At 42.7% G+C, this 22395-nt stretch overlaps 1 protein-coding gene across 1 annotated transcript in view; it reads left to right on the plus strand.

Moving 5' to 3' along the window:
- Positions 1-18327, plus strand: part of METTL11B (methyltransferase like 11B) — a 20739-nt gene extending 2412 nt beyond the window's left edge. Inside the window, exons 2-4 of the mRNA XM_019528380.1 lie at positions 6612-6787; positions 15905-16154; positions 17216-18327. Coding sequence (XP_019383925.1) covers positions 6612-6787; positions 15905-16154; positions 17216-17511 — 722 coding nt within the window. The 3' untranslated portion in view covers positions 17512-18327. The remainder of the gene's footprint in view (positions 1-6611; positions 6788-15904; positions 16155-17215) is intronic.
- The last annotated feature ends 4068 nt before the right edge of the window (positions 18328-22395 follow it).

The raw sequence follows: 22395 nt of genomic DNA on the forward strand, positions 1-22395 counted from the left end.
CCCCCCCAGCCTCCAGGGGCATGCAGCATTCATGTTTAGTTTAGGGGGGAGCAAAAATGAATGAAATGGCAGGAAAGACAGCAGTAACAGTATCATTTGTAAATTTTAGAGGGCTGAGTCACAACACCTGCAAAGGTTGGTTTCTTAGTGTATCCTCTTAATCCCTATCATCACATAACAGAGCTAGGATCTTGATTCAGCAAGGCAATTATGATTGTGTTTAAATTTAATCACAAGTAGTTTCCATTACGGTCTAGGCTCAACCCAACATTGTTAAGCTCCAAGGGTGTCATCCAGATATACTAGCCCCACTAGCACTGAACTATGAGTTCTATACTAAGCTTCTCAGAAGTTACATATGAGCTATGCACATCTGGTATCAAGGCCACTGATATAAACATGTCAATTTACAGACAAAGTAACATATTTTTCTTTATAAATCCAATATGTGAGTGAATAAAAGCTTCAGTCTAGCAATGCATTTATAAGTAAATACTAACTTCAATTCCAAGAGCAGTCTCATGGATTTCAGTATAACTACTCAGATGCTGAAAATTATGCCTGTAGTATACTTAAGTGTGTACTTAGTAACTGATGATGAAGTGAGATCTCTTGTAAAAAAAATCCAAACAAAGTCCAGTCAATTTATATGGCTAAATATTTGGCTCTTGAGCCCCATGTCCAGGGTTTGAATTATGGGGGAGCTTATGGGGGCTCAGCCCCCATAAGAGATGAGAGCTCCTCTGTAAGATTTGAAAATCATAACTTGGGGGCTCTCCAATTTTATTAGGGCATCATGATAGGGAGCCCAATTTTTTTTGCAGACCCCCACCAGGATTCAAAGTGTAATTCAAACCCATGTCCAAATCTAAACTCTTGTTCAATGGGGACAAAGTTCACCTTTACATAAAACAGGCCTTAAGTGTGAATTAACTGGTCCATATGCCTTAGGCTAGCCCTGGTTGTGGGATGAATTCTACCTTAGGGTTGCATCTACACAAGGCATTTACTGTGGAGTTGACTAATTAGTTCCATAGTAAATGTCTCTCATCTATATATGCAGTGCTATTAGGCAGGAGTAAACTAATTCACTCTGCAGCAGGATAGTATTTACAAATACAAGTAGTATTCTGATGCAGAGTTTTTTACTTTACAACAACGCATGTGTAGATGCTGGAGGAGCTGGCTGTGGCATGAGGGTGCTTCAGTGGTGGGGCTGCCTGCTGGCTAGCCCTGCACTGGAGCACTCTTGTGCTCCAGCCAGCCACTCTGCAGCATGTTGCGTTGGGATGGAGCAGTGTCAGGCTGGCAGGATGACCCTCAGAGCTCCCTGCCAGCCAGGGCTGCCACAACCTGGCTCAACATGCTGTGTTCCTAGACACCCATGTAAATGCAGCACCTGGGAAGCAATCAACTCTGGTACGATAAGTGTCAGAGTTTATTGTTTCATGTCCTCAGTTGAAAAATGTGGCTTTAAATTGATGCATAAGGAATCAGCCAGAGGCTGCTTTCCATATGGGGTACTCAGGGGTATGTTCATAAAGGAACCCAATCAGTGCCTTGCAAAGTCACCTGGAGCCACAAAAACAAGTTCAAAATTGAACTCTTAAAAAATATTTGCAAATTCCAGTCCCACAAGCAATTTTGGATGAGTGAACCCCACAAATAAGAAATATGAGATATTATAACTGAGAACAAGGTTGAATTTGATCGCCCTCATCGGGTGTTACCATTTCTCTAGTGGCTTTGATCAGGAGAAGGTTGCTTTGGAAACCTGAGAAACAAAACCCTGAGTTGACACACAAGAAAATCGTAGGGCTGACATTTTGGACTTTGCAGAGGAAAAGGGTTTAGGTAAGTGTTCATTGTCTGGCCCAGGGGACTGGCATTTGCCTCTAGGTCACTGCTTTGCATCCAGACCAAGTTTGTAGTGACTGAAAATTACTACCATCTGATGACTGTTTGGTAACCTTTACAAAATGAATTTCTGGTCTTAGTCTGCTTTCTAGTGGGTCCATCCTAAGTATTGCCTCTTAGAGTTCTTGCCAGCAGGTTCAACTAAAAGACCAAGAATGTACAGAAACGTGCTATTTCTTGCTTTATTAAAAACATTTCTTAAAAGCAATGGCATGGCTTCATGGGAAGCCATTTACACTTGAAAACGCTATGTGTGAGTAACTGCCCTTAAAATCTCTCTGCAGCTATGGGGCATTGCATTCTAGCTTGGATACTGCAACCCATCTTATAAATACGTTGCAATTAAACTTTGGATCAGTAAATATGTTTCTTTTGTTCCTTTCCAGTCAGTAGTGAATAACAATGTGGCCTGACTGGAAACATGAGACTCGGTCTTTTCATATGTGGAGAGAGACTGAGGACTTATGTGAAACCATCCGTGATTGAACTGGATGTTGTAACAGGACAGCCTGGTCGTTTAAGAGGTGGCAGAAAGCCTGTAGTAGAGGCCCAGCTGTGGGTGTATAGCTACTCAAGGAGTACCTACAGGCAGTTAAAAACCCCAGAGGGAAAGCAGGGAGCTTGAACTAGGGGAAAGGAACGGTCCACAAGCAGGAGAGGGACTGAAAGATAAGCATTGTGCTAAGAAGGGCCAGGGAGAGGGCCCTGCTTACTACCTGGAGAAGGGTCATTGGTTTGGTGTGTTAGTTTGTTTGTGTGAGCAAGAACTCTGTCTGCATTTCAAAAGGGCTGGAAGAGGCTTGGGCCAAAGTCAGGCTGCCAAGGGCAGCAGGGTCACTTACAGATGCATAAACAAACCTGCCAAATCCTACCATCTTGCTTATGGTGAGATAAACCAACAGACAGCATGTAGCTGAGGACTTGTGAAAAAACTAGGTCCTGACCACAGATCCCAGATTCCAAGTAGCATTGCTCTCTTGTGATATCTTGACAGGGGTGAAGTTTGAGTAGGGGAAGTTATTGTTGCTCTGAACAACAGTAATTTATACCACTTATGGCCCACAGTTCCCAGCACTACAACACAAGCAGTCTGTTCACTTCACTCCCTTCCATCCAGCAGAACAGCACAAAATGCCATCTCTTGACAAGCCCAATAAAACTCCCTGAGCGGATGTCAATAGAATCTTGTAAGCCGGCATCCAGGAGTCTGCAGACTAGCCTCATACATGGGCTAGACTACAGCATACAGAGACAGATGATGAAGCTTCTCAGGGCAAAAGGATATCACTTCTAGAAGAAAAGAACAATGACCAATGGGTCCTTTTATTTCCCAGGGCCTGACAGTCGCTGAAGTCAAGGTTTTAGACAGGACTGGTTGCTACTTCCTTGTTTTTCTTTCTTCAGTCAAATGTTTCTTTTGAGTATGTGAAAATAATCAGTGGAGTGTGTAAAACCCCCGGGTTTGACTCTTGCTGGGCTTAATGCTTGCTTGTGGTATATATTTCTCAGGAATAACATAAATGTGTAATGGATTAAAGCTTTAATAGCATCCTTTCAGCAGTTGACTTAAGCAGGTGATGACAAGAGGGGCTGGTAATGCTGCTTTTGTTGGATGAAGGAGGTCCTTGGCATGCTGCTTATATGTAACCCAATAGCACTATTCTGTTCAGAGTGGTCTTTGGTGGTAATTATTCCCCATCCTACTTCCTCTGTCCCTCTCTCATTTACCACTGTAATGTCACTCCTACCCTGAGGATGGGCAGGCACTCATTCTGCATTCCCTGCTGAGCCTGCTGCCCTCAATAAACACATTCCACGCTTATGTTCAGGGCTTGTGGCCTGACTCTGCTCCTCTTTTTGGAGAGCATATGAGAGTGCCTGATCACTAGCTGGTCAGGAGAAAGTATGATACCTGGATAAAAATTACAGGCAATAACCCCTTAGAAATATAAAGGTACAATAGAAGGCAAGGTCATAACAGTTACAAGCTGAACACGTCATGTTCCTACCCTGTCATTTTATTTATTTATTCCATGGGGAGGTCTCTGTTTTCATTGTTGCCTATAATCCCTTACTGGAAAGGGATTTGGCACTTGTTCATTTGCACTTCCTCATTTGCACTGGAGATCTGCAGTGGAGCAGGTCACATACTGTAAAACAATGTTTGCAGATATTTCTTCCACAGCTGTTTCAGTGTTAGGTTCAGCTTTCCCTTCTTCTTGCTTGCTATTCATAGTCAGTCTTGTGATTTGGGTTTTTGATTACAGTAACATTCAAGAATGACTGGTTGTCATTCCAGAACATGAACAAGAGCATTTTCCATTGCTATTTTCCAAATAAGCCTTTTTTGGTGAATTTTTAATAACCACTAAAAATATAGGCCAACTAACAAAGACTCGTGACATTTAATGAAAGAAAAGGGGAAATTAATCAGACACCAAATTGAGAATTCAAATTTTAGAAACAGCTGTGAACACATTATTCCTGTCATCAGCAAACCATGTAGCAACAATATAAAGCTCAAATGCTTCAGAATTGAACAGGGAAATCTAAATTTCAAACCTGGGTGCATGAGAATTTTTAATTTAATCACTGACACTGATTACACCTCTTCTGATCCATGGCAGATAAAGGTTTATGTCCTGATGCTCTCCAGCAGTGGTTCCTAGTCTTCACTGATCAATGAGTAAGGCTACAATTTTGGTACAGTAAGTTTTACTGAATTTCATGGTAGAGGTCTGAAAAAAGGTCATGGAAGCATGTTTCCTGCATGCTTACAAGAGCTAGACAGTAGTTTCACTGATTGCATTTCTCTGCTACAATGCATTGCTTTATGGGCGTGGTAGTTTGAAGAGCTAATGACTCCATTCTTTCTTATAGGCCAACATCTTTGACTGAACTGCCTCGCCCCTAATCCTATATGTTCTTCCATCTGACTGAGTGGCAAGGTGAATCATGCAAGTCAGAGGGCTTCCTCATTTTCACAGTCCCATTGACCTCCATGACTGCTTTGACATAATCGTAGCCTTACCCATGAACAACAATATTGAGCCAGTTGTACTTTGCTCTCTGTCAACCTGAAGAAGCGTATTATCTGTAGAAGCAAAATTTCTTATGTCCATGACCAGTATCAGAGGGTCTCAGGGGCCATTGATTGGGGATCACTGCTTTATTAATCACTTCTCTTGTGTCACACATGCTCACTAGGCATGGGCAACTGGTGCTGCCTTAGTCAGGGGGGGCACGTGTCCCCCCCCTCAGTGACCAGTCAGTGATGGGAGGGCCCCCCCTTGGCCAATCTTCCCAAACCTGTGGCTGATCATGAGATGGCTGATCATTGCAGCCACTTCTAGAAGTGGCTGTGGCCACTTCTGGAAGTACCACAGTGCTCCACTCCTTGGCCAGCGCTTGCAGGGAGGCCACCGGCACTCCTGCCTGCCCTGCCTACCTATTGCCTAAGTGGTAAGTGTGGCCAGTCAGGGGCTACACCAGCACTCTCAGGGGGTGCACGTGCACCCCCATGCATCCCCTACATGTCGCCACTGCCACCAGGGCCTAATCTTACAATTCACCCTGCAATTAACCTTTGCACCTATGCCAAACAGAAATACAATATTACAGAATAGTCATAGAATTCTTTACTTCAGGGGTGCTCAGCCTTCAGCCAGAGTGATTGCATCTGGCCCACAGGGCTCTCCACAGGGCCAGGAATTTGGTGGTGGGGGAGTGGTGGCCATTAATACAGCCACCCTGCCCTCTGCCAAATTCCTGAACCCCAGGCCCCATGCACCCTTTTCCCCCTGTGGGGTCAGGCCATGCTCGATCTCCTCCCCCTGCCCTGAGGCTGAGCTATGCCCCCTTTCCCCTGTGGGGCCAGACTGGAGCCTGACCATGACCCCTTTCCCCCAGGGGGCTGTGTTGTGGCCAGGTCATTCCCCTTTCCCCTCCCCGTGGGGCCAGGTCACATCCTGCCCCTAGATAGAGCTGCAGGGCTGGGCTCAGGCTGGACTGCTCCCTGCCCCACTCCTTGTGGCTGGATGGTGGCCACCATTCTGGCCCTGGACACGGGATCAGAATTACTATCTGGCCCACAGTTGGACCAGGCACTGCCAGGGAAAAAGGGCGAGCACAATTGCTTTACTTAAATGTATTGATGGGACCATTTTACTCCCCTTCAGCTCACTCTTCACACATTTTTAAATGACTACATAACATCCAAGGCAGGAAGGAATGAAGCCCCCAGACTCTAAGACCTGAGCCTCATTATAGTTTAAAAAGTTTCACGGCACACCCTTTAATACTACCCACAGCTTTACTGTGTAGCAGAGACTTCAGTGCTCAAATTTGCATAAATGCTTGCTCTAAAATATGAAACATTCATCTATAATGGAACCATCTGGGAATGTATTTCTGCAATTACACAAACAAGGCCTACATCTGGACAGCATGAACATTCCCAAGAGATGCTGAGTTCCCTCGGCTTGAAATAACTGAAATGTAGGTTAAGAGCTCTCATACATTGCAGGATTGAACCCCCAAGAAATATTCTCCTTTTTGTGAATTAGAATTTTACTAATCTCAGTATTACTGTAAATTCAAAGATTTTACAATCTTCCTTCCCCCCAGATAAAATAATCTAGTCATACAATGATGTGTATAATAATAATAATACTCATATTTTTTTCTATATGCAGTGAAACTTTATGCTTTAACCAGTAAAGTGATCAATGGGGAGATGCAGTTCTATGCCAGAGCCAAACATTTCTACCGAGATGTGCCAGCAACAGAAGAGGGCATGATGGGAGATTACATCGAGCTGTCTAATATAGACATTGAATCTTCCAGGGAATTTCTTAGGAAGTTTGTTGGGGTGAGTCATCCAATCCTATCTTTTGCAAGAAGCAAGGGCTATCTGTCACAATTTATATGGATTGTACCATGGCTTTCTTAGGACTTGATCCTGCCAAGATGACCATGTTTCCTGCCCTTGCACCGAGCCCCAGACTTCCATATGGAGGTGCAGGCTTACTTCTCTTTGTAGGATTAGCCTAGGGTATACAGAAAATACCATTGGCTTTGGTGGGAGTTTTGCTTCTGTACATACTATGGTGTCAGGCCCATTCTGATTGGGAAAGCAGAAAATGATAGGCTTGATCAAGCTAATGGTCCTTCTAGACTTGTGTCATGCCTGCTTCTTGCAGTTCCCATTTCTAAATATTTCTGAGGAAGGTGTAAGAAACCTTAAATCAGGCAAATACAGAGTAACCTGCTCAGAATTAAACTTTCCTAACTGTAATCATTTAGAACCCATTTGTACTGGTATTTAGACAATGTGGATAAGCACCTAGTATGGTTTTAAAAGCACTACATTGACTTCTGTTTAAATCATTAAGTTTTGGTGAGAAGCTGTATGATCTATACGATTGCTCATAACCTTGTAAGCCAGAAACTCCTATGCTGTAATTCCTACTTTACCAAGGATTTGCTGAGTGGATTCGGGTGAATTGCATGATCTCAATAGGCCAAATGCTAGATTTTACTTCACCCTATGCAAACTTGTTGAAATCGGACATTATTGAGAGCACTGTCTCTTTGTTCCTGCATCTGTAGTAAAAAGCTAACATCATATTCATTCTTATCTCCAAGGATGTAATGGAAAAATATTAGTCAATGTCTGTGCAATGCTTGAAAAAAGTGCCAAAATGATTGCTTTTTCTTCAAAGAGACTAGAAGCACTGCCAAGAAGGGGATGTTCACAAGAGATTAAATTTATTCATGTGCCTGGAGCCAGCCAGAAGCTTGCCCATCACTGAAATCCCAATTAAGCCCTGATATAAAGATGTAAGTGAGGCTCAAGTAGTACATAATCCTATGCTGGTCCTATGTGCAGGGAAAGATTTCACCCTTTCTGGAAACAGTACAGATTCGTGGGTTTCTGAGCAGCAAGCTGATATCACACTGTTAATTGCTGTTCTCTCTGAAACTTGAAAAAGAAAGTAAGGTCTGTGTCAGTGCTTCTACATGGCAAAGAGAAATCATATCCAATGCATGAGACAAATTGACAGCTACAAAATACTGAAGATCAGAGTTCTTATTTCTACTTTTAATCCAGTCTCTTTGATACACTTTCCTCACAGAACATTATGTGATTATCAGAACATTGATTATCATCAGTGACATACTGATAGCCCAAGACAAAAAGAAATGGGAACATTCAGGGTTTGTTAGTTCTGATCAGGTCTGGATGAACCTATTCTCTGTTCATGTGCAGTTCACTAATTATGTCGGTTATTGCATGCAGGTTTATATTTTTTTCTAATTACTGCAAAGTGAATTGAACCCACACAGATACAAAACCATTTGTTTGGTATGCATATGCCTTCAATGCAGAGTTTTGGGGTTTTTTCAACAGACTTTGAAGTTGAAGTTTTGTTTTGGGTAAACCTCAAATATTTTCTTTAATCTAAGATAAAGTATCTTAAGGAAGTCCCATTTCCTCCACCCACCCCAAATTTAAATGAAGAGTTAAAAAGTTAAATAGAAAGAGTTAAAAATGAAATATTTGGCAGCAGGGCAGGGTGGCAGTGTTAACTGTCACTGCTCCCCCCCCCACCACTTGGGCATTTGGCATTATTTGGGCATTTAAACATTTTTTTCCTACTTTGTAGTCAAAAATTTTCACCAAATTCAACCGGATTTGACACACAGGTTTGATCTCCAGCAAACTCAATTTTTTGGCAAAATTGGCATTCATAAAAATAATCTCACTCGGCTCTACTGAAGTTATTCTTCTGAACTTAGCCTATATCAACTGAGGGCTGCCACACTTGAAAATAAACCTCAAGTGATTGTGTCCAGCATTGTGTTCCCTTGAATGTGGCACTAAGACTTATGGGGGAACACTCCATGATTTCTAATGCAATAAGAACCATGATTCTTTCCCAGTGAACTATAGCAGAACGTGTCCTGTTCAGGCACATGGAGGAAATTATGGGGTAGTGCTGGAAGACAACCAACTCATTTATGTTTTAGCCTATAACTTCCTTGTCAGACCAGCCTACTTAAATTAAAAGCATTTCTATGCTTGAATTAAGGAGTTTTATATGTGAACTGCACTCAAATTGGGGGAAACGCTTGAGTTAAGATATCAGTTAACTTTGAAGTGAAGACAAGCTCCAAGTTGTCTTTGGTTTGACTTGCTCTTAAATGTATTATCAACATAATCATATCAGGAAGGGGTATTTTTGGCTATATCAGTAAAAGCCATAATGTAGTTGCAATTATATTGGGGGTAACACTTTTGTCAGAATTTGTTGGCAGTAAAAAAAAATATTTCATGTCAGTGTCCTTGATGAGCAACATTTTCTCTCCCACAAATACTGAGACCAAGGGTTTAAAACAGTGGTCCCCAACCAGTTGATCTCAATCCACCGATAGATCTTGGAACCTCTTGTGGTAGAACTCAGAGCCTCTGGGAGTCAATCCTAGGCTGGGGTGGGGGGCTTGAGTGCCCGTGTGCATGCATGCATGCACCCCAGCCCAGCAGGTCAGTCCGTTGGGGAGGGAAGGGGCGGGGGCTAGATTGAGGCCCCGTGCTGAGGGGCAGTGTCATGGAGGCAGGAGCAGGTATAACTTGAGTGAGGCCTTGGCTGGGTGGGACTCACCTGCTGGGGAGGTGCACCCCAAATAATTTGTTCTCCCTCTGCCTTGATCTGTCCCTGCCTTCCTTCCCCACTTGGAAATAAACCTCAAGTGATTGTTGTGGGGGGGAGGGGTTGAGGGGGGTGGCGGTAGCAGCACATGTTAGATCTTGGGTTGCTTTTAAATGCCAAAGGTGATCTCTTACTTAAAAAGATTGGACACCACTGATTTAAAATGACAGGAACATTATTTGGAAAAAAGAAAGAGAGAGAGAGAGAGAGAGAGAGAGAGAGAGAGAGAATGAGAGAGAGAGGACATGCATAATTAGCTAAGGAAAACCAACAATTTATAAGTTAACTATACTAGGTGACACCTCTTCCCTGCCCCAGGGTTTCTTGGCAAAACTCTTAACCTAAGTCCTCCCCTTACAGTTGTGAGTGACAGATGAGTTAGTGAGCCAAGCCTCCCTTCCTCTCCTTGCTTAAGTCCTACTCACAGTTCATTGTCCACAGTTGGCAGAGTCCAGCATTTTGGCAGGTCCATTTCTCACCTGTCAGGGCTGCGTGCTCCAGTGCTTCTACTATGTACTCTTACTGAAGCGACTGCATCTCTGGAGGGGGTAGAGAGGTCCTCAGACTCCCTCAATGAGGCTGCTGCACTTTGTAGCTTCAGCCCAAGAAATCTCAATTGTGCTTGCCACTTCACACTGCCTTCATGCCATTTCACCTCTGAAGCTGCCTCTGTACTATCTCAGTCTTCAAAGATTTAGAAAAACCTCACAGTCCTTGCCAGACAGAATAAGGTCCAGGAGGCATGCACCGCCCCCACTCCCCCGCGGCTCTTCTGACCCACCATTCTACAGTGCAGCCACATGAGATGCACTGCTTTTTTCATCCAATTGCAGACATAGCATTTTATTATTCCTGGATTCAAAACAATGGTATTTTAACAAAAACACTCCAAACTACCATGTAACAGAAATGCAAATGGGACCTGGCCCATACAGCCCTTTTTCCTCCTTCACATGTGGCTATAAAAAAGAGGCCCTCAGCTGTGTCCATTTAGACTTCTCAGGTAGCTCTGAGCCTTGTTTCCCCATGTTCAATGGTATTATCAATGAGCCTCCTTCTTTTTTATGGCTTCAGGCCCTACAGCCTGTACTGACTTAATTGGTATGTGATTTATCCTTGTGTTGCTTATTTTACTACCTTGATCTGGGACAAACTATCCTGGCAAAAGCCCTTTTATGTCAGGATAACTGGATAAATTATGCCTCTTCAATTATTCCTGCATAGTTAAACCAGCAAAACTTTAAAGTGCAGAAAGGTCTTAACTGCAGGGCAGGATGGCTGTATACATGGGATATATTAATCCTCAATGTTAGAAGGTTCAGAGCGTTTTGAATTGGACCAGTGAAAAACAATGTAGTGAAAGACCTACTAGGTCACCTAGCACATTCTCCAGGGATGAATGAAAGAAGCTCAAATCCAGGAGAGACAACAGCTCTTGAACACTTTTGCAATAGATTTTGCTTGCTCAGCCTGAACATCTTGAAGCCACAGTATGTACACCCCTCCAGGCTTTCTGCATCTGGAATGTCTGAATACAGTGTTAATGTGCATTCATAGGCTCATTTGTAAGGTATCTGTGATGCCTAATTTGTGGGCTCAGGTGTGCATGAGATGTGAATAGGAGGAGCTAATTTCTTGGCCCGAGCTTGTCTCAGAGGCCATATGGACATAGTCATAGCTGTTATATCAGTTATAATTGCAGCATAGCTTAGGAAACACTTCAAATAGAGCTAGCTAAACCAGCCATTACAAATATTGGTAATAACACTCTTCCTTTTACATTACAGGTAAGATTATCTCTTACCAGAAACCTGTAGCCTCTAGTGTTTGCATTTTTGTGCTGATTTGCTCTTATGTGTAATACAGCCTTCTTTTAATACCCTGAGAGGGCAAGGGGCCTAAGGAAGGATACTTTGTGTCCAAAAGTTTGTCTAATACTTCTCCAAACTATACAAATAAAACCTGTGGGTGACTGTAGATGTGCAGAAACACTGCTCCAAAGTGCTGTAATTACAGCATGTCAGAGCAGCCTTTGTGTCTCATGTATTCAGTGTCCCTGCACCTCAAAACAGTGGCAGGGGCACTTTAACTAAAGTTTGTCAAACGAGCTTTAGTTAAAGTGCCTCTGCTGCCATTTTGAAGTGTGGGACCCTGAATACACAAGACACTGTGGGTGTTTTAATTAGAGCAGATCTAAGAGACACTCTAATTAAAGCACCCCACCCCCAGCGCATGTGTAAAGATGCCCCTTGTTTGAGGCTAAGATGTGAGATCCATTGGGTGGGGGTTGTAGCATTTGACTGCTGTGCCGCTGTGCCCTACACAAGGGCATACAGCAGCCAAACTCCCATGAGGTACTAGGGTGCTATTTTGATTTGATTGAAATTTTTTCCTTTAAAAATGTCCTATTTTCCAACCAGCTCTACCTCCAGCTTTTCATTGTTGCCCCCAAGGCAGTTCTAACCTCTTCCTTCTGCTGAATTGCCATGGAAATTCATCTCAGAGTGGACTGAGTCGGCTTCTTGCCTGTGTTGGCCCTCACAAAGGATTCCTTATAAAAGCACAAACTTGTCCTGTGTCTATACTATGAGCTCCTAGTAGATAGCATATGAATGAATAATAATGTTTAATGTTGTTGGCTAATTAGGACTGTTTTTGAACAGGCACTCTCCAGCGGCAGCTGGAAATGGGGACTCATGCACTTTTGGAAACAAGGAGAGATTAATCTCCCTAATTGTACAGACTGGAACAAGTAGAGTGACTAGTGGCAAGTGAGATCTTTCTGTGCCTTGTATACATTCAGCAGTTACTACACGTAACTAGAAGCAAGCCAGGATATTTATAGCAATGATCTCTGTACTATCATTTGACCTTAATAATTTGCTGAATTAATCATCAAAGAAGTGCCAAGGAAGCAATGATATACAGACCTCTGACATGATCTATTTTCAGCTATGTTGGAGTGGGTTATCTAATAAGTAGAAAGAGCCAAATTCCTCCTGAATGTATCTCCTCCACAAGCAGTGATGTTGCAGCAAAGAAGGTAGCCCATAGCTCTCATACCAACCCTCAGTCAAATGGAACAGAGAAGGTGTTTATATTTGCCCTTAATGTGTTTTCTTTAACAGATAAATTAGGCTGGGGAAGCTCCAAACACACAGTTGATGCCTGTACAGTGTTAAAATTCCTGTTTTACAACTGAGCAGCAGGCTCCTAAGAGCCCTTTTATAGCTGGATTAGAAGTTCCTGCTAAAGTTAATGGTGAGATATAACTTCCATTATAAAGATCCTTTTTCAGTGGCTCATTATTTTCTCATAAAATTTCCTTAGGGGTTGCAATTTTTCATGCCCGATCTCTGTCCTGAGAATGATTTTTTAATGTCTGGAAAAATAATCCATTTGGCTTCAATCTAAATTTTAGTTCTGTTGAGCTCAAGCATGCCTATATTGACTTCATTCAGACACAGCTCCTTTAGAGCATCTCACCACGATCTAAAGACCATGCTTTTTTGGAATACTAGCTCTTCAAAGACAGTTCTCAGGTTGGGGACTCAGTGTATGCTGTTTTCTTCATTAAGACTTAATTGTATTTAGTCAGTGGGGCATTATTCTAGCTTTGTGACTAGTTGGTTTGGGTTGATGTGCAGAGGTGAACAGCTGGGAACTGAATTTACAAGGATTCTACAAGATAGGTGAACTTTCAAGGAAGACTAGGAACATGGAAGAAGATTATGCTGATCTTTGTGTTGGGCAAACAGCTGCTACTAAGAGTGTTTTTAAATTGTCATGTTTATATGAGTGTATTCTAGAAATTTGGAGGGAAATCCAGTAGAAATCATATAAAGGACTTTTCTACTTAAAAATGTATTTCATAGATAATAGTAAACATTTATAGAGTGTCTTTCATTCCAAAACAGTGTAAACTACATACCGTGCCAGCACTGGACTTTACAGGGACCTTGTCAGAGGCTAAGGCCAGGGTCTTTCCTTTTGTCCATTCACATGCTAGATGACTTGCACTGGTATTCTGTAGATATGACCCAATTTAATGCAGTGGGGCCCTCTAGAGCTTTAGGCCCCAGAAAACTGCCCTGGTTGCTTTCTCTGCTATCATCTCTGTATGTATATTGGAGTTACTTTCCTCACTATTGACATGTGTCCACTCTGGTGTGGAATTTGGCAGCTGCTAAGAGGTGAGCACAGGTCTGTGACTCAGGAGGTCCTGAGCTCCATACATTTCTTAGTAACTGTTGTAATATTTTGCACTTTTCACATATTAATGTCTCACTGTATTTCTATGATAAGCCAGGGGTGCTCAATCTCTGGTCCACAGGCCAGATGCAGTCCTCAGAGCCATTGCTGTGGGGCTCCTCACAGGCTGTGAAATTTGGTGGTGCAGGAGCAGTGACAGTTAACACTGCCACCCTGCTCTGCTGCCAAATCTCCAAACCCCAAGCCCCATGGGGTCAAGTGGAGTTAAGCTGCTCTCCCTTTCCCCTGCATCTGGATCTGGGATGGGCCATATCCCTTTACCCTCTCCTTCCCTACGACCCCTGGCTAGATTGGGGCTGGGCCATGCCCTCTTCCCCCACCCCACCTCCTGCCAGGCCAGACTGAGGTAGGGCCATGGCCACTTACCCCAGCATGGTGCTGGGCTGGGGCTGGGACATGCCCTCCCCCCCATGCAGCTAAATGGTGCTTATTGCACCCATCCCATGGTGTGGGATCAGGACCATGGCATCTGACCCATGTATGGACTAGGCATTGTCCATCTGGACCAGTGGGGAAAAAGGCTGAAAGGTTCAGCCAAACTGGAGAATGTGGGAGACGATAGGTTACCCACCCTGAATATTTTACTATCCTGTCAATGTTATTTGTAGTCAGAATTGTGTTAGCTAACTCAGTTCTTCACAATAATGCCTGGATTAAATAAAATGTTGTTAGCCAAAGCTTTATTGTTAGTTCAGGGCCTCTTCCCCCAGAATGCTTTGAACTCATGGTAAATTCTACCCAGGAAATTTAACAGTAGTTGAACCTTGTATTAATTGCTGTGTCATGACCTTAGCACTAAGGGCAAGACATAGCAAAAAGACTGAAGGATGATATACAGGCATTATGGAAGCTTTTTCAGAAAAAGATAAGAAAGATGTGTGGATGGCTCCAGAGTTTGCCCACCATTTGGGATGCTCGATAAGATAAGGAAAGAAATGCATTGAATGCAAGAAGGTTCCAGACACAGTAAACAAATGAAGTGTAAATATGGGTGTGTTAGAGCACACATTGAGCTTGCCCCCCTCCACCATTTTGCTGCAGCTGTACAGCACGCCGTTCCTCTGGACAGATAATGTATAACTCCATGCCTTGCTGATTGGCTGTGGTCCTTACATGGTCCTAACTAATGAACTGATTGAGCTGGGTTGGCTGGTCTCCAGAGCTTGTCTTAAAAGCAGCAAAGAGTCAGCAATGCTATAATGGAAACAAGTACCTTAAAGAACCATTCCAAATTAAGAAAATTGAGTTTAGTATAAATTGAATAAGTCCCTTCTTTTTACCCTTCAACCTTTCTATAATATCTTACATGCCAAATCATCTAAATATGGACAATCTATGAAGCTCACTGCTTTTGGAGATCAGAGTTAAAAATGTGGATGGATGATTTTATGGTTGGTAATACTGTTTTTAATTTTACACATGAAATTTAATCCAATCTTGCGCATCAGACTCCAATCTTGTTCATCCTGTCATAGGATTTCAGCAAGAGAAAGGAGAGACTGCCTATCACTGCTAATGCTGACTATGTTGATCCTATAGGGCATTGACAAACTGACAACGTGCATAAGGAGGAGTTTCCTTGTCAGAATAAAATATTTGCTAATCATGGGCCACGTCTACACGTGTGGTGAACTGTGCAGTTGTTACTGCACAGTCATTTAGTACTTGCATAAGTACTAAATGACTGTGCAGTACCTGATGTTACTGTGCAGTAACATCACTGTACAGTTTTTTCCCCAGTACTACGGCACAGTGGCAATAAGGTACTGAAAAGTAGCTCATTACTACTGTGCCATAGCATTGCATCACAGTTAATGCCTGGCAACACTTCTGCATGATAGCAATGAGCTTGTTGGTACTGTGCCATTGTGTCTCATGTAAATGGGCTCCTGGAGGCCAAGTACTAGACTTCAAGGATGAAAAGCCTAAACCGCTTAGTAATTCCTTGCATCTTTCAGGTGGTGCTAGACCTACCTTTCAATTAGTTTTTTTATGCTTTACAGGGACCTGGGAAAGCTGGCACTGACTGTGCCTTAGACTGCGGGTCTGGGATTGGCCGGGTCAGTAAGCATGTCCTTTTGCCAGTTTTCAAGCGTGTGGATCTGGTAGATATGATGGAGAACTTCTTGGATGCAGCCCAGAACTATCTGCAGAGAGAAGGAGACAAAGTAGAGATGTACTATTGCTACAGTCTCCAGGAATTCACTCCAGCCCCCCAAAGATATGATGTCATCTGGATTCAATGGGTTTCAGGTTAGTTCAACATTAGCCATATATCTGTGAATACATATCCATAATTCACAGCTATATTGCATTAAAATGCAGCTTCTAAGAATGTTGAGGTTGCAAAGTTATGCCAAATGTGGAAATTCTAGATTTAGAAGTGCCTCTTCTTGGGTTTCCAAAGAAGGTGACATTAAGAGCACAGGAAAGAGATTTTTCCTTTTGGGTCTATGCCCTGACATTTCAGCATCTATCAGTTGCCAAGAGAGGTAATTGCTGGGAAAGGACTCTTTGGTTCTGCAGCCCTGGACTGAGGCATGCATGCTCAGTACATTTGGGGATGGCATCTACTTGTTTGGTCTGCATATTGAAGCTCTTTGGGGATGGAGTATGCTCCATGCAAATGTACTCTTTAGAGAATTTAGTTGCTAAACAAATCTCTGCTGAGGAAGTTAAAAATGAGATCTTTCAGAAGCTTTTCCCTTTTCCCTTATATACGTCATCCAGTTACACCTGTACTGTGTCCCATAACTTGTACTTGTGTAAACCATATCTTCCAGTCCTGACTGAAGTACACCAGGAAATGGAGAATCTACGATTTCCCTTGGGCAGCTGTTTCAATGGTTCATTACTCTTATTGCTAAAATTTTGTACCTTATTTCCAATTTGAATTTATCCCACTTCTATTTCCAGCCACTGATTCTTGTTTTGTGTTTTGCTGCTAGAAGAAAAATCCCTTTAATATGCAGTATTTTTGCATTGTGGAGGCAGTTGTAATAAGTAGAAGTGGGAATCCATGGCTTCTGTTGACTTTAATCCATGTTTATTTCTGTGTAGAGGTCTAAATACAGACTTAAGTCTGAAGGCATGTACTTGAGCGATTTTAACAGGGTTTTACAGCAAGGGGTGTGGCAGCAACAGGAATAGACTACAGTAGTCTATAAATTCCAGTCCTCTGCTCTAATGATTAGAATTGCTTACCTCAATGAATAGATTACAAAGAAGCAGATAATCAAGACCCAGCTCAGCTAGGATCAGCCAGGCCCTGTCTAAATAGTTAATCATGACCTTTTATTTCTCTTTGCCTCTAGGAAATCTGACAGATAGAGATCTTCTGGAGTTTCTTATCCGGTGCCAAAATAGCTTGAAGGATAATGGTGTTATCATACTCAAGGACAATGTGGCTCGAGAGGGCTGTATCCTGGACCCACTGGACAGCAGTGTGATCCGAAACCTAAACATCCTCCGCAGCCTCATTGAAAAGAGTGGACTCATCATCTTGCAGGAGGAGAAGCAAGAGGGCTTCCCTGAGCAGTGTGTCCCCGTCTGGATGATGGCCATGCAAAAGGACCTCAGCCATTCCTGGGGTGGGCTCAGAGAAGCCTGAAATATGACCAAAACTTGGGACTTGCAATGAGAAAGAAAGAAAAGGAAGTATCTACTTTGTTAACAGTGTGCCACTAACTGGAGTAGTTTGTCTCAGTGTGATCAGTAGAGTAACTGCACCTGAGCCAGGACATCAAGGCATTATACTATATCCTCCCTCAAAAGCTCTCCTCTCTGCAAAATGACTTCCTTAGTTAACCAGACAGGCATGAGAAAAAACTCATCCATTAGCAAACAAGTAATCCAGGAGTTTTCAAAGAAATAAAGTAATTTTCAGGAGCCTAATTTGAGATACTGCAAAGAACCCTCAGGGTGGATGCTCAGCACTTCATGAAAATGAGTGACCTTTAAGATTAAGATGCCTCAGTTTGGAATACAAACCATTTTATCCCTGAAAATGTGGGTCTAAATTTTGACTTGTGTTCCTATTGATATCTTAAAATGATTTAAATTGAAAAATTAAGGCAAGTCTCATGTTTGTTTTCAGTTACACTGCTTGTTTGTATATTTTTTGTGCATCTAAATCAGTTAATACAGCACAACTTGTCCTGTTAGTTTCACTTTTTCCATAATGAGTTTCACTTCCTGGGTCCCCTGCTCTAGAATGATACTGCTATATTATGATTCTTAATGTTTCATGGGGAAATTTAAATAAAAAAATATACACGTTCACACTGAAATGTTGTGAAAATCTTTCTGTGCATATTAAGTTGCAGAAAATAGTCTTCTAAAAACAAAAATCTAATGTTCACAGCAGAAACCACTTGAAAGAGCCTCTTTACCATTCATACTGCCATAAATTTATTTCTTTCCCACATTCAAAACAAGTCTGCCACCATATGCAGAGCTAATGGGATTTCATGGAGTGTTAACAGTGAGACTATAAGATGAACTAATACAATATTGCATTAATTAACAGTCATAAAACTGTGACGAGTGTTAGTGTAAACCAAAGCATCTATGATTTATGTGCAAATGGCAGATGGCTAAGTTTGGGTTTGATGTTATTAGCACTCACACATGCCCTCACCATAAGGCTATGCAATCTCGCCCCATTCACACACACTCAAATAGAGCTGTGTGAGGAATGATCTATTTCATGAAGGATTCCAAGGTTTCAAAATGTTGCTATATTCAGAATGAGAACAACACTATTGTAGATATTCTCTAGGAAGGAAAACTTCAAAATCAGTTTGATTTAAAAGTTTTGTTTTGACAAAAATCAAAGCTAAAAACAAAAAATCATTTCAAAATAAGAAATTAAACAAAACCAAACATATCATGAGTATGCAAGTCAAAAGACTTTTACCTTGGCAAAACTTTTTTCTTAGTTTTTTTTTTAAATGAAATTCTGATAAAAGTCAATCACATTTTGTGAAATGTTTCACTTTTGATAAAACATCATATTCGGGTGGGATATGGTTCTATCACAGTTTCTCCAGGTAGCCCAATGTGCAATTATGTCTGTTAAATATTAATGTGAGTCAGATTAACTTATGTAATATCTTGATGCCAGTACATTCATCTGTATTCTTTTGAGTGTGTGCTCATTCAGATGCATTTTTTACTGTATGTCATTCTTCCATAATTTTTAACTTGCCAGTTGTATAATTATTATCTTTGTTGAGTACTCAAAGTCTGTACAAAATGGTTTTTACCAATCAGTTCTTAACAATAATTATGCTCTTAGTGAGCAGTTCCTGCTAATTCTGGCTTTAAGAGAAACGGCCCTGGTGCTTGGGTGACCATTCTTGAATATTATATGACTTCCAGAAACTTACATGATATAGATTCTTGTAGATCACATGGCAAAAGAACCAGATTCTAGAGCCAAAGAGCCAGATGACAGATGCTTCTGGAAAGTATTGGCAAAGTCTTCCCTTGTAGTCAACTGGTGACAGAAGATTAACCCAGAGACTCACAGAATGTTCTAAAAAAGCCTAATGGAATAGTCATGTTCTGGAGGGATCGCCTCCAGAGCTGAAAGGATACATGCATCCTGGAGGCCAAATACTAGACTTCAAGGATGAAAAGCCTAAACTGCTGTTTAGGTCATTCAGGTGGTGCTAGATCTACCTTTCAATTAGTTTTTTTATGCTTTACAGGGACCTGGGAAAGCTGGCACTGACTGTGCCTTAGACTGCAGGTGTGGGATTGCCTGGGTCAGTAACCATGTCCTTTTGCCAGTTTTCAAGCGTGTGGATCTGGTAGATATAGTTTCACAGTAGGGTTGGAAGGGACTTGAGCAGATCATCAAGTCTGACCCCCTGCCATGGCAGGAAAGAGTACTGGGGTCAAACGACCCCAGCAAGGTGATTGTCAAGCCTTGTCTTAAAGACCCCCAGGGTAGGAGCCAGCATATGATGGAGAACTTCTCGGATGCAGCCCAGAACTATCTGTGAAGAGAAGGAGACAAAGTAGAGATGTACTATTCCTACAGTCTCCAGGAATTCACACCAGCCCCCCAAAGATACGATGTCATCTGGATTCAGTAGGTCTCACGTTAGGTTAACATTAGCCATAAATCTGTGAATACATATCCATAATTCACAGCTATATTGCATTAAAATGCAGCTTCTAAAAATGTTGAGGTTACAAAGTTATGCCAAATGTGGAAATTCTAGATTTAAAAGTGCCTCTTCTTGGGTTTCCAAAGAAGGTGACACTAAGAGCACAGGAAAGAGATTTTTCCATGAAACTTTAATTCTGTCAAGGCTGCTCGTAAGGGTACCAGCTCTAGTGACTGGTTATGTATTTAGGTATGTAGACACCTGTAAGAAGTCCATCAACTTATGTTACATGAGCCCTGAACGAGGCATTGGTCATGTGCTACCATCTTCTGTTGCCAATACAAGGGGAATATTTAAAAGAATCTAATGTGCAAACCAAATATTATTTTCCCTGTTTTCTCCAAGTAATAGGAATCCTCCTCTTGTGCAGAATGTTTGGTCGCTGCTGGAATTTCCAGTGGGGGTTATGTCTGTGGGACACATGGCTGAGAGGTATGAGATTCCTGGAGCTCTGGGAGAACCATTACGTGGAAGGAGGAAAACAATTAAAAATATAAATGAGGACAGCTGTGAGGTACCAGTGAATAGCAGCAGCCCAATTTCATACTAGAGTGGACACATGTCAATAGTGAGGAAAGTAACTTCATTATACATACAGAGATGATAGCAGGGAAAGCAACCAGGGCAGTTTTCTGGGGCCTAAAACTATAGAGGGCTGCACTGCATTAAATTGGGTCACATCTACAGAATACCAGTGCAAGTCATCCAGCATGTGAATGGACAAGAGGAAAGACCCTGGCCTTAGCCTCCAACAAGGTCCCTGTAAAGTCCAGTGCTGGCACTGTATGTAATTTACAGTGTTTTGGAATGAAAGGCGCTCTATAAATGTTTACTATTATCTATGCGTGACAGCGCGGGGTCCTAGGGGTGGCCGTGATCTCCCCTAGTGCCCCCTACCCTGCCAAGTCGGTGTTAAAGCACCCTCACCATCTTGCCCGCCACATCTTTGATGTTAACAATGTTTAAGGGAGGCTGTCCTTAGTCCTCTCTGACACGGTGCCCTGATGTATCCCAGTCTTAGTTCTATCTTGGGTGACTCAGTGCACCCCAGCCTTATGGGCTATGCGTGGCTCCAACCACCCATGTACCACGCCCCAAACTTTGCAGATGTACCAGACATTGTTTGGTCGATTTCCCTTTCCGCGCCCCACAGACGCTCTCTGGCTTGTCTTGCAGCCTGTGCCTGCTCTGGGGCTTCTCGCCACTGCCCACTCTGGGGCTTCTCGCCTTAGGGCTCAGACAGCCTCGGCCTTACATGGCCCCCTTCCAATCCTCTGCTCCCCTTCTCAGGGCTGGGGTCAGTGCACCCCTGAATGTTGTGTCCTTTCTGGCATCAGGGTCCCCACACTACCGTGGAGCCCCTATGAGGCCTCCTCCAACCCCTAATAGCCTTACCCGGTCCTCCGGTGTAACAACAACAAAAAAAACAATGACACGAGCCCCTGGGCTATAACACAAAGTTAAACCTCCTGGCTAAACGTCCTCCAAACCACACCACATCTCTCACCCATGTAACTAGCGGTTTGTACATCCAGGCCTTTTCCCTTTCCCACCTTCAAGACGGAGCTCTTTTCCTTAGTCAGGCAGTACTCCTTCTCCCTGGCTGCAGGTTGAGGTTCAGTGAGAGAGAGCAAGACACTCACAGCCTCCTGTCTGGGTCTTATTGTGGTCAGCCCTGCCCCTTCTGGTCAGCTGACTCACCAGGTGTGGGCCCTTAGCTCCTCCTGGTTGACTCTAGCAACCAGCACCTGAGCCCATACTGCTGCTTTTCCAGTAGCAGGCACCTTAGTGCCCTGCTACACTATGAAATACATTTTTAAGTAGAAAAGTTCTTTATATGTTTTCTACTGGATTTCCCTCCAAATTTCTAGAATACACCCATATAAACATGACAATTAAAAAATGTATGCCCTTAGAGATGTATGTACTTCCTTCAATAAGATGAAGACAGTCTTAATTTAGGAGAAAACACTATATTTTATGGTTTTCGTCCTCCTGGAAAATGCCATTTTACTTCCACAGTAAAAATATTCAAGCTTCTTCTGGAGACATAATGAACCAGGAGAGCAAAAAACCACAAGTTCCAGAAGGTTTTAGATGTGCAAGATGGGCGCGTCGACACATGTAGGCATGTGTGCTTGCAGCAGCTCAAGTAGAAGCGGTGCAAATTTGAGCCAGGGCTTTTTGCCTCAGTGCACGTACCTGGACATGCACTTTGGTGTAGGGCAAATTGTACCACTTAGGGCACAATAACCCTGCCTGCCTTCTTCCAGATCTGCAGCCAGGGGTAGCTGGAGGCTGAGGCCAGCACCTGT

Source organism: Gavialis gangeticus, unplaced genomic scaffold (genome assembly GCF_001723915.1).
Source record: "Gavialis gangeticus isolate Ggan-Ray unplaced genomic scaffold, GavGan_comp1, whole genome shotgun sequence".
Classification (NCBI taxonomy): Eukaryota; Metazoa; Chordata; order Crocodylia; family Gavialidae; genus Gavialis; species Gavialis gangeticus.